This window comes from Dipodomys spectabilis, unplaced genomic scaffold (genome assembly GCF_019054845.1).
Source record: "Dipodomys spectabilis isolate Male_0828 unplaced genomic scaffold, ASM1905484v1 ptg000106l, whole genome shotgun sequence".
NCBI classification, from domain to species: Eukaryota; Metazoa; Chordata; class Mammalia; order Rodentia; family Heteromyidae; genus Dipodomys; species Dipodomys spectabilis.
Window position 1 is genome coordinate 882,182 of NW_024870783.1, and position 13,065 is coordinate 895,246.

Here is a 13,065-nt window from a genome sequence, read left to right on the forward strand (position 1 = left end):
TTAGTCTGGTGAAGAGTTATGCTGAAGAAGTGCAATCCCATATTTACTTATTGTGAAAATGACTATGGAGAATTTAGTTTTTTCTGCCATTTTCCCTTTCATTTAGAAATGTTATTAGTTTATCCTCTGTAAGGAGGATTTTATCCTCTGTGTTATTTTGTTTTGACACAAGTGATCATAAGGAACTTAATTTATTAGGCCTTATATGAAGAACCTTTTTTTTTTAATCACTTGTAGTGATTGAACTCAGGACCTGGGTGCTGATTCTGAGCTCTTTTGCCCAAGGCTAACACTCTACCACTTTCAGCTACAGCACCACATCCAATTTCTGAATGATTAATTGGATATAAGAGTCACAAGGGGAATTTTCTGCCTGGACTGTCTTTGAACCTTGTCCTCAGAACAGAGCCTCCAGAGTAGCTAGGATTACAGACATGAGCCACCAGTGTCTGGCTTATGGAGAACATCTCTAACAGTTGTTGATAACTTGCTAATCAAAAGTTAACCTTGTTTCAGTGATGTCAGATTAACTGAAGTAGGTATTTGATTTCCTTACCTAGTTCAAACCACAGTGGTATTTGGTAGAACTCTTTTCTTTTTTATTTTTTTTTTAATTTTTCCAGTCGTGGGGCATGAACTCTGGGCCTGGGCGCTGTCCCTCAGCTCTTCAGCTCAAGGCTAGCACTGTACCACTTGAGCCACAGCGCCACTTCAGGCTTTTTTTTTCTGCTTATGTGGTACTGGGGAATCAAACCCAGGGCCTCATGCATGCAAAGCAAGCACTCTACCATTCATCCACCTTCCCAGTCCTGGATAGAATTATTGAGAAATGATGGCAATTGAAGTCTGTGTACAGTATCTTTGTCTAGACTAACTAGAAGAGGGCCAATCAAATTGACCCTTCACTAACACTCTCCTGGACAGACATTTAAATTGAATTGGGCCTCTAGTGTTTTAAGTTGACAGGGTCAAGTATAACACATCCTCCCTGCAGATCCAGGCATCAGGGGAGAGGGGTCCTTCTACACACTGCTGGAGCCAGCCTGGTATTTGTGGGTCTTTCCTCCAAACACAAAAGAAATTTAGGTCACGTTCTTCACCAGAGAGATGCTCTTGCCCTCTGCTTTGTTCTTCTCACACTGCTGCACCCACCTGCTGATTTGCATAGTGCTCCCCAAGGAAGACTGTCCAGCACTAGTTTGACATAAAGGCTCATCTTGACCTTTCTTCACTAACCAAATCTCCTGGATTGCCAGCTAAAATGAGGCTCTGTTCTTGTGTTCTGGGTCTCCTAATGCTCTGGATCACTGGTAAGGGCAGAGGGAGATGAAGACGGAAAAGGGGGTTGAGGGTGAGCTCTCAGGGCCACTGCTTCTTGTTTGTATTCTGTTCAGGGGTTAGATGCACAGAGCTTGTCCTCTAGATTGAGGCAGGTGAAGTTAATTATATGAGAGTGATGAACGTTCTAGATGGAACCAGGTCCTGAACTTTGGTGACAACTATGACAACTATGCAGTGGGTAGTATACATGAGATCTAGAACTTCATTAATGCTTTTTAATATTTGTATATGTTTTGAAATATGGAATGGTTTCAGGATAGAAGAAAAACCATGAAAAAATTGAGAATTAATATATTACCACAGAAAAAATTACATACCACATATAACCTTATTCTTTTCATTTATTTTAATTTCAGAGTCCAGTGGCGATATTGTCATGAGTCAGACTCCACTCTCCCTGGCTGTCACCCTGGGAGAGACGGTCTCCCTCTCCTGCAGGTCAAGTCACAGCCTCATATATGGTGATGGAGCTAGCATTCTATCTTGGTATTTTCAGAAACCTGGCCAGTCTCCACAGCGATTGATCTATTGGGCTATCAACCGAGGATCTGGGGTCCCAGACAGATTCAGCGGCAGTGGGTCAGGCACAGATTTCACCTTGCAAATCAGGAATGTGGAGGCTGAGGATAGTGGGGTTTATTACTGCATGCAAAGTAGATATACTCCTCCCACAGTGATACAGTCCTTAACAAAAACATCTCTGTAGGGCTTGGTCCAGTTGTCCTATTTCAAAGCTTGTCTGGGGAGCAGCGTAGCACATTTTCTGAACTGAAGCAGTAGTTTGAGTTTGGAGGACTTGACAGAAGATATCATACCAGTGTAGGAGTCATCACCTTGTGATGCTCTGACCTCAGAGATGGAAGTGATGGGATACTTTTCTGAATCCTCTCACCTGACCCAATTATGGCCCTAGTGTTTCTCCAATCCTTGCCTCTTTTCAGAAGCCTGATTATTGACTTCAAAAATATTACATCCGTTCTGTCAATGACTATACAAATCCCAAAATGAAATAACTGAACAGGAACTCATGGAAGGAAAAGTAGTTTTGGGAGATCTGATTCTCGAAATGGTAAGTGAAATGCACAAAAAGCACAAGTACTAGGGCTTGAGATTAGGGCCTGGAAGCTGTTTCTAGCTTTTTCACTGATGCTGTACTACTAGAGCCATAGATCCATTCCTTTCAGACTTTTGCTGATCAGTTGGACATAAGAGTCTCCTGGATTTTGCTGCCCACACTAGATTCAAACCATTATCTGACCAGCAGCGTGACAAAGGGATCTGTCGGCAGACCACCCACCCAATCGCGATCGCAAGGACCCGGCGGGGGCCACCCAACCCAGTCCACAACCACCCCAACTGAACTCGGATTGCAACAACAACTGACGACCTACAACACACAGAAACAAACAGCTCCAGGGTGAGTACCCCACAGTGGACAGTGTATCCCTCAAGGGAGACCAGAGCTGGAGGGAATCCCCAGACCCTGACCTAGACTCCCTACCCCAACACCCGGACCACAGGACCCACTAAAACTGGGAACTGTTCGAGAGCTCCACCAGCCAGTGGAGCACACTCTGCTGGCCAGGCCAGAGGAGGAGTGGCCCTGGAAGGAAGCTTAAATGCCCAAGCCAGGAACAGCGCCCCTGGGTCAAGACTACCAACAGTAGAAGAAATTTGAACTGTGTCCTCCAGGCTGCATAAACTAGGTGGTATACACATCAGCACAGGCCTAATGAGCGAGCTCCAGGCTGGGGCCGGAACCAGGCCCGGGGATCCAGCGCCTGAACAACACAACCAACTCCTCCCAACTGAAGTAAAAAGCTGAGCATACGCCTCAACAGAGGGAAGAAAACCAGGAAACAACACTCCCGGGGAAGCACGCCTGTGACAACAAAAGACCTGGAGGCTCAGGACAAGAGAAGCCCAAACCCCACCAAAACTCCACCCATATACCCTAGGCTGGGAATTGGGCAACACAGGCTGCCAGCACCTGATAGTAAGCAGGAGCTCAGGCTGATAAGGCGGCTCAGCAATAGAGTGATAGTCTTGGATGTATGAGGCCTTGGATCTGATTCCTCAGCATCACAAAAGCAAAAAGGGTCAGAAGTGGTGCTGTGGCTCAAATGGTAGGGTGCCAGCCTTGAGCAGAAGAGCTGAGGGACAGCACCCAAACCTAGAGTTCAAGCCCACAACCAGCCCAAATCAAACAAACAAAAACACATCAGGTGCCCATAGCAGACTCCAGTATTTGGGAGAGTGCATCCAGAGCATCTGATCTTCCCAAGAGCACCCGTAGGAGCAAACACAAGCAGTCTAGGTTGCTCAACCCTTCCAAAGGCGGGAATTGCCAGCAATCTACAGCAGAGAGCTAAGAATCCTAAGTAAGTCAGAATAGCAGCTGGAAATACCCTCCCAACAGAACCCAGATCAGGCACAGACTCTCTCTGCCAATACAGAATCAGCAACCAAGCAAAGACAGACACAACAAAACAAAATTGAAGAGCAGTCTCCTGAACCCCCATGCGAAAATCACAGAGAAAAATCACAAGGTTTACCACCACCCAGGACAGCAAGCTCACTTCAAAAGCCAGCAGCCACGCAGGGGAGAGCCCCAGTGGGAGCAAAGCAGGAATGGAAGACAAAAGCTACATCCAAGGGTTGCTGGAGGCAATGACTCAAGAAATAAAGCGAGAAATGGATCAGAAATTGAAAGAGCACAAGGATGAACTATCAAAAGAGATACAGGATATCAACCAAAGTTGGATGCAGAAATAGAAGCTGCACAAACCTCAGTAAGAAGTGAGATAAATGCCAAATTAGAGGTAATGCATACTGATCTCACCTCATTGAGAGGTGAGATCAGTACTCTGAGAACCAACATTGAATCCATAAAGGGATCCATTTCCTCTATGCAAACCACAATAGAAGCCATGGTCAACAGAGTGAATGAAATGGAAGGTAGAGTGTCAGATACAGAAGACAGAATACACCAACTGGACCAAAAAGTGACAGATATGGAAAAATCACTCAAATTAAACCAAAGGGAAATTCAAGAGCAAGCAGATAATGCTAAAAAATTTAACCTTCACATAATCAGAGTGGACGAAGGTGAGGAATTCCAGAGCAAGGGAATGCAACACCTATTTAACAAGATAGTCAATGAAAATTTTCCCCACCTCAAAAACGACCATCTTAACTACATCACAAAAGCTTATTGAACACCCAACAAGCAAGATCCCAGGAGAAACACTTCTAGACACATTATAGTAAAAATGATGGATCTGAATAATAAGGAAACAATCCTGCATGCAGCAAAAATGAAGAAGGAGCTATACTACAACGGGGAAAAAATTAGAATCACTGCAGATCTCTCCACACAAACAATGAATGCAAGAAAAGCCTGGGAAAGCACCATACGAGCCCTGAGAGCCAATAACTGCCAACCCAGATTGATATACACGGCAAAGCTAGCATTCACATTCGATGGAGAACTGAAAACTTTTAATAGCAAAGAAAAACTAAATGAATACATAAACATTAAGCCAGCATTACAAAGAATTCTAAGAGGGGGGACACAACCTGAAGAAAGCAACCAGGAACTGGGACCTGCCCCAAACAGGCATTACTCAAAGTCTAACTGAGCAAGCACAGGAGGAAAGGAAAGAAGAAAAACTTAGGAAAACGGAATGGCAGGGACAACAATGCATCTCTCTATACTTTCTCTTAATATAAATGGGCTGAATTCGCCAATTAAAAGAAAACGAACTGAGGACTGGATCAGAAAACAAGACCCATCCATCTGTTGCCTTCAGGAGACCCACCTCTCAGCCAAACATACAAACAAACTCAGAGTGAAGGGGTGGAAAAGGATCTACTAATCAAATGCCCCCAGTAAGAAAGCAGGTGTAGCTATCCTGATATCTGACAAAATAAACATTTCATTAAAATCAGTACAGAAAGACAAGGACAGACACTACATATTAATAAAGGGAACAATCCAAGAGGAGGATATAACCATCATCAACTTATATGCCCCAAATATCGGTGCACCCAGATATGTCAAACAAATGCTCTCAAACTTACAGAATAAAATAGATCCCAATACGATAATACTAGGAGACTTTAATATGCCACTCTCACCAAAGGACAGGTCTACCAACCAGAGGATTGGCAAAGAAGCTACCGAATTAAGTGAGGCCATACTTCAAGCGGAGTTAACTGACATCTACCAAGTATTTCACCCTAAAACAACACAGTACACATTCTTCTCAGCAGCTCATGGAACTTTCTCCAAAATAGACCATATCATAGTTCATGCAAGGAACTTAAGCAAATACAAAGGGATCGACATAATCCCCTGTATCCTATCTGACCACAGTGGAATCAAGCTAGCTCTCAATAACAAAGCATACCGCAGAAATTTCTCTAATACATGGAAATTGAACAGCACACTCCTTAACAAGGCCTGGGTAACAGAAGAGATCAGAGAAGAAATAAAGCATTTCCTACAACTCAATGAAAATGAAAACACCTCACAAAGAAACTTGTGGGACACAGCAAAAGCAGTCCTGAGGGGGAAATTTATTGCCCTCAGTGCCCACATCAAGAGAATGGAGACAGACCAAATAAATAATCTCATGTTGCAACTAAAACAGCTAGAAAAACAAGAAAAAATGGGACCTAAAGCTACTAGACGAAGCCAGATAACCAAATTAAGAGCAGAGATTAACGAATTAGAAAATCAGAAAACCATAACCAAAATAAACCAAACAAAAAGCTGGTTCTTTGAAAAAATAAACAAAATTGATGGCCCGTTGGCAAGATTAATTAAAAAAAGAAGAGAGGAAACCCATATTAATAGGATTAGGGATGCCACCGGAAACATCACAACATGTACCCAAGATATCCAAACAATTCTAACAGACTACTTTCAAAAGCTATACTCTCTAAAGGAAGAAAATCTGGCAGAAATGGATGCATTCTTAGAGAAATACAAGTTACCCAAACTGAGCAAAGAAGAAGTTAACCAATTAAATAAGCCAATATCCTATAATGAGATACAGGAAGCTATCAAAAGTCTTCCAACAAAAAAAAGCCCAGGACCAGATGGATTCACAGCAGAATTCTATAAGACCTTTAAAGAAGAACTAATACCCATACTCCTCAAGCTCTTCAGAGAAACAGAGAAGGAGGGAGCTATCCCAAACTCATTCTACGAAGCCAATATCACACTCATCCCCAAACCAGGCAAAGACCCAACCAAAAAGGAGAATTACAGGCCAATTTCCTTGATGAACACAGATGCAAAGATCCTTAACAAGATTCTAGCTAACAGAATCCAGAAACACATAAAAAAAAATAATACACTATGATCAGGTAGGCTTCATCCCAGAGACAGAGGGATGGCTTAACATACGTAAGTCAATAAATGTAATCCAACATATCAACAGAGTCAAGGTCAAGAATCACATGATTATCGCCACAGATGCAGAAAAGGCCTTTGATAAAATTCAACATTCATTCATGCTAAAAGCTCTGGAGAAAATAGGAATAGAAGGAACATTTCTAAAAACAATAAAAGCCATTTATGACAGACCAATAGCCAATATTATACTTAATGGGGAAAAGCTACAACCAATCCTCCTAAAATCAGGAACAAGGCAAGGATGCCCAATGTCTCCACTCCTCTTCAACATAGTCCTAGAACCCTTAGCCAGGGCAATAAGGCAAGAAAAAGACATTAAAGAGATCCGCATAGGGAAAGAAGAAGTTAAACTATCCCTTTTTGCAGAGGACATGATACTATACCTCCACGATCCCAAAAACTCCATCCCCAAACTTTTAGAAATCATAAGTCCCTTGGCAAAATAGCAGGATACAAAATAAACCCACAAAAATCAGTTGCCTTCCTATACACTGATAATGTACAGGAAGGGAGGGAAATAAAGGGAGCAACCCCATTCACAATAACCTCCCAAAAAATAAAATATTTAGGAATTAACCTAACCAAAGATGTAAAAGAACTATTTAAGGAGAACTATAAAAAGTTAAAGAAAGAAATTGCAGAAGACACTAGGAAATGGAAAGACCTCCCATGCTCCTGGATAGGCCGACTTAATATAGTGAAGATTGTAATACTTCCAAAACTAATATACAAATTCAATGCAATTCCTATTAAAATCCCAATGACGTACATCACTGAAATACAGAAAACAGTCCAAAAATTTATATGGAACAACAAAACAGTAGCTAAAACAATTCTAGGGGATAAAGACAATATGGGAGGGCTATCTATGCCGAACTTCAAACTCTACTACAGAGCTATAATAACAAAGACAGCATGGTACTGGCACAAAAACAGACCCGAAGACCAATGGAACAGAATAGAAGATCCAGAAATAAATCCACAGGCCTACAGCCAGGTGATATTCGACAAAGGAGCCAAAGACATACAATGGAAGAAACACAGCCTCTTCAACCGCTGGTGCTGGGAAAACTGGGCAGCCACATGCAGAAAACTAAAAGTGGACCCCAGCCTATCACCATGCACCAACATCAACTCAAAATGGATTAAAGACCTTAACATTAAACCTGAATCTCTGAAACTACTGCAGGACAGAGTAGGAGAGACACTTGAACTAATACACAGGAAGGAACTTCCTGAACAGAGTCCCAGGGTCACAACAAGTTGGAGAGAGACTCGACAAATGGGACTACCTTAAAATAAAATGCTTCTGCACAGCTAAATCTATCGCAACTAAGCTAGAAAGACAACCAACTAATTGGGAAAAAATATTTACCAGCAATATACCAGACAAGGGGTTAACATCCAGTATATACAGGGAACTCAAGAAACTAATCCCTCCCAAACCTAACAAACCAATTACTAAATGGGCAAGGGAACTAAAGAGGGACTTCTCAAATGAAGAAATAAAAGTGGCAAAGAAACACATGAGGAAATGTTCATCATCCCTGGTGGTGAAGGAAATGCAAATAAAGACAACCCTGAGATACCACCTTACTCCAGTCAGAATGTCCCACAACCACAAATCAGCCAACGACAAATGCTGGAGGGGATGTGGAGAAAGAGGAACCCTATTACACTGCTGGTGGGAATGTACACTTATACAACCACTTTGGAAAGCAGTCTGGAGGGTCCTTAGAAAGCTAAAGATTGACCTCCCTTACGACCCAGTCATACCACTTCTAGGCATCTACCCTGAACAACAGGAACCAATATACAAGGACACGTGCACCTCCATGTTTATTGCAGCACTGTTCGCAATAGCTAGGATATGGAAACAACCTAGATGCTCCACCACAGATGAATGGATCCAAAAATTGTGGTATCTATATACAATGGAATATTATGCAGCCATTAGAAATGACAAAATAATGGCATTTGCAGGAAAATGGATGGAGCTAGAAGGAATCATGTTGAGCGAGGTAAGCCAAGAACGAAGAGACAAACGGTACATGGTCTCCCTGATAAGTGGATGCTACATCCAAAAGGTTAGGTGATATGACAAAACTAACAGGACTTAAGAAACAAAGAACTCCTGCTCATCTGGTTGAACCACTACTAAATATCCCCATGCTGCTGATCACAAATATGGTATATAACATGTGAACACTGTTATATATTACAGACTGTGATAGACAATTTGCTCCAGGAAAGTTAGAATGAACTTGTGACTTTGAAATTATGTAATCATTTAATCACAATCAAAAAAAAAAAAAAAGAACCTCGGGGAAGGGAGGGAGGGAGGGGATGTAGGGGGAAAACAATGGAGGGGGTAACAATGTTCAAGAGGAAGTGTACTCATTACCTCACTCATGTAACTCATGTAAAAGTGGGATTGCTGGATCATAGAGGAGCTCTATGTGGAGTCTTTTGAGGAACCTCCATACTGCTTTCCAAAGTGGTTGAAGAAGTTTACACTCCCACCAACAATGCAGTAGGGTTCCCTTCGGTTCACATCCCCTCCAGCATCTGTTGTTATTAGAGTTCTTGATTAGCCATTCTAACGGGTGAGGTAGAATCTTAATGTTGTTTTCATTTGCATTTTTTTTTTTTGTCTGGTCTTAGGGTCTGAACTCTGGGCCTGGCGCTGTCCCTCAGCTCTTCAGCTCAAGGCTAGTGCTCTATCACTTGAGCCACAGTGCCACTTGTGGAGGCAAGTGCTTTACCACTGAGCCACCTTCCCAGCCCCTTGATTTGCATTTCTTTTGCGTCTATTGGCCATCCTTCTTTCTTCTTCAGAGAAGTTTCTCTTTAAGTCTTTAGCCCACTTATTTATCAAGAAGTTGTTTCTTTGAGGATTTGTTGTTGGGGGATTTAAATTTTTGAGTTCCAAGTATATTTTAGATATGAGACTCTTATCCATTGTATGGCCAGTGAAGATCTTCTCCCAATCTGTGGGCTTTTTATTGATCTTGCTAGCTATGTCCTTTGCCATGAAGAAGCTCTGAAGCTTCATGCAATCCCATTTGTCGAACTTTTCTGTGATTTGTTGTTTTGGGGTCTCTATTAAGAAAATTTCAGCCTGTGCCAAAGAGACCTAGGTTTTCTCCTATTCCTTCCTGTAATGTTTTCAGGGTGTCTGGTTTGACTCCAAGGTTTTTGAACTGTTTGGAGTTCATTCTGGTGTAGGGTGATATATAAGGATCTAACTTTAGTTTTCTACAGGTGATTAACCAACTTTGCCAGCACCATTTACTGGAGAGGCTGCCTTTCTTCCATTCTATTTTTTTTTAGCCACCTTATCAAAGATTAAGTGGCTATATGTCTATGTGTTCATTTCTGGGTTTTCAACTCTATAATTTTCATCCACAATCTTCATAGACCTTTCATGAGTCTTCAGTTAAAACATTCTAATGTAAGTGAGATTTTATATCTTTTGTTTTTTGGGGGGGTCTGGTCGTGGGGCCTGAACTCTGGGCCTGGGTGATGTCTCTCAGCTCTTCAGCTCAAGGCTAGCGCTCTACCACTTGAGCCACAGTGCCACTTCCGGCTTTTTTCTTTTTGCTTATGTCGTGCTGAGGAATCGAACACAGGGCCTCATGCATGCAAAGCAAACGCTTTACCACTGAGCCACCTTCCCAGACCTAGATTTTATATCTTTAATTAATTAAACTGTAAGTTTGAGACCAGATTATATAGTTACTCAAAAGATGAGAACAAAGAAATAGAAGTATAATTGAAGAAATTATTATTATTGTTTCAGCATCAAAATTGTATATAGAGGTTAAATAATTCCTAGTACTGTTCAATGATAGATATTGCTCTTAAAAGAATCATTTTTATCCAAAGTTTCTATCCAATATTCAGATCTTTTCATCTACATAGTTGTTATAGGATAAATTAAAAATTAATTTATAAAGTATATTTTTATTTTGAAATGATGACTATTCTAAGATAATATATTGTGGTGGGTGAAATTTTTTTTATTGGGTTTGGAACATTGAGAATTAGGAGAGCCTGTATAGCCTGTATGGAGTGCTGGACTAGGTCATTCGTGCCCATGTCAGGAACAGTTCTGAGAGCCCTGGGAGCTTAATTTCCCCGGGCTTCTGGGAGCTTACAGATCTCCACATCTAACAGATCTCATTTTGTTTTTGTGTAGAAGCAACAGGTGAATGGGAACCACTGAGGAAGAGTGGAAGATGGTGCAATTTCCTGCATGTGACCACAGAGCCACTTGGGGTGCAAGTCCTGGTGCCTGTGCACAATGAACTAGAAGCAGAGTGTGGAGTCATACTTAGTAAGGAGATATTCAGGGTCTGCTCTACCCACAATTGAGTTGAAAGGTCAGTCTCTGTTTGATATCTTAACAGCAATTTCACTCACAGAGACTCTTCAAAATAAATGGAAGAAAATCTCTCATGATTGACATGGTCTGTCCTTTTCAGCAACACTAACTAGAGGCCTTTTGAAAAGATCTGTGTAAAAGTGGCTCTGTCAGAGCGTGCAGCCTGATTAGAGGAGGAAGCTGGGAAGGTAGAGGCTTCTGTTGGCAGTCTTGAGATAAAAACACATACAGATGTATGATGTTAACATAAAAATCCCTCCATTCCTCTATAAGAAATTCTTCCCATATTTGAAGTAATGGATCATTGAGCAGTAATGAAGGTGGTTCTGGAAGCTCAAATGGTATAAAACACACTGAACAGCTGTTTCTTTCATGTGTTGATTTTCATATGACATATTGTGGATTACATATCTTCTGTAAAAGTGAGCATTCTTCCTTACAAAAGGTCAGAAAATTCAATAGCTTATTTATTATTTTAAGTAGTATTATCTTTAAGTAGTAGTACAAAGTACTTTTAGTTTATAAGTACAATGCAGCTTGACTGATGTCATACCATCACTCCTTTTACTATTCTCCCTTAATACCTCCCCTCAACTTTGTCAGTTTCACAGGATCTGCATTGGAGTTTATGACTGCATTCTCCCTACTTTCCTCACTACATTCATCTACTCCTCCCTTTGACCTCCCCTCCACATCTTTCAAGTGACAGTATTCATTTTATTGAACTGGGTTAGTTTATCTAAGGAGTTATATCATTGGAATTTTCCCATGTAAATCTCATACTTTGGTTAATATATTTGTTACACTTGCATATGCCCCTCTATGTGTTTATATATGCATTAATACATTTGAACTAGCTTCTGCATATGAGAGAAATCATGTGTGCTTTATGTCTCTAAGCTTGACTTCATTAAACATAATTCTAACCCTGTACTTGCATTTTTTGCAAATGATGAAATATCACTGTTTCTAATGTGACATTAAAAATCGAAATTTGCTTCAAGTTATTTCTACAGGTGCATCTGTACTGGCTTGATAACAGATGCAATCTCTTTCTCTGTGGAGATACAGACAGCGAGGATGGTGTCTAGCCCAATTTACTAAGAGATTCAAATTTGCTGCTGTACAAATCCAAACCCCTACTGATTTGCATGAGCCCACAGCACAGTCACCACCCTGATACCTTCTTAATAGGCTGTTCACCCCAGGTGCAGGCATCAGTCTCAGTCAGCACACAGCATGGACATGAGGGCCCTCACTCAGCTCCTGGGTCTCCTGCTGCTCTGGATTCCAAGTAAGGAAAGACAATGATGAGGATTTCCTCCATGTGTTGTAGTCACTGATACTTGGCTATTAATGAAGCTTTCTTATAGCATGCTTCGTTCTATGTATTATTTATTGATTTATTGATTCCATATGTATTTATTACTTTTCCAATGCCAGGTAGCAGATGTGACATCCAGATGACCCAGTCTCCATCCACTCTGTCTGCATCTCCTGGAGATAGAGTCACCATCAAATGTCAGGCCAGTCAGAGTGTTAGCAATGAGTTAAGCTGGTACCAACAGAAACCAGGGAAAGCACCTAAACACCTGATCTATGCTGCAAACAGTTCACAATCTAGAATCCCCTCTAGATTTAGTGGCAGTGGACGTGGGACAGAGTTCACTCTTACCATCAGCAGTCTGCAGCCTGAAGATGTTGCACGTTATTTCTGTATGCAGGATTATAGTTACCCTCCCACAGTGATACAAGCCGTAACATAAACCACCAGAGAAGCAGAAGTGTGAGGCTGGGCTGCCCCAGCTACTTTCCTCATGTTTCCACTTGCAGGATCTGTCCTAGAAACATAAGATAGGAATCCTGCCCATGCTTACCTGGAGCAGCAGTTCTCAAGGTCTGAACTTTTTGA

The 13,065-nt window shown here is 41.5% G+C and overlaps 2 gene segments (V, D, J or C); both read left to right on the forward strand.

The window, feature by feature from the left end:
• Nucleotides 1-13,065, forward strand: part of LOC122114103 — a 353,243-nt gene that overhangs the window by 88,249 nt on the left and 251,929 nt on the right.
• LOC122114129 lies at nucleotides 12,345-12,934 on the forward strand. The segment is given in 2 exon segments: nucleotides 12,345-12,447; nucleotides 12,597-12,934. Coding segments are annotated over 2 exon segments (378 nt in total).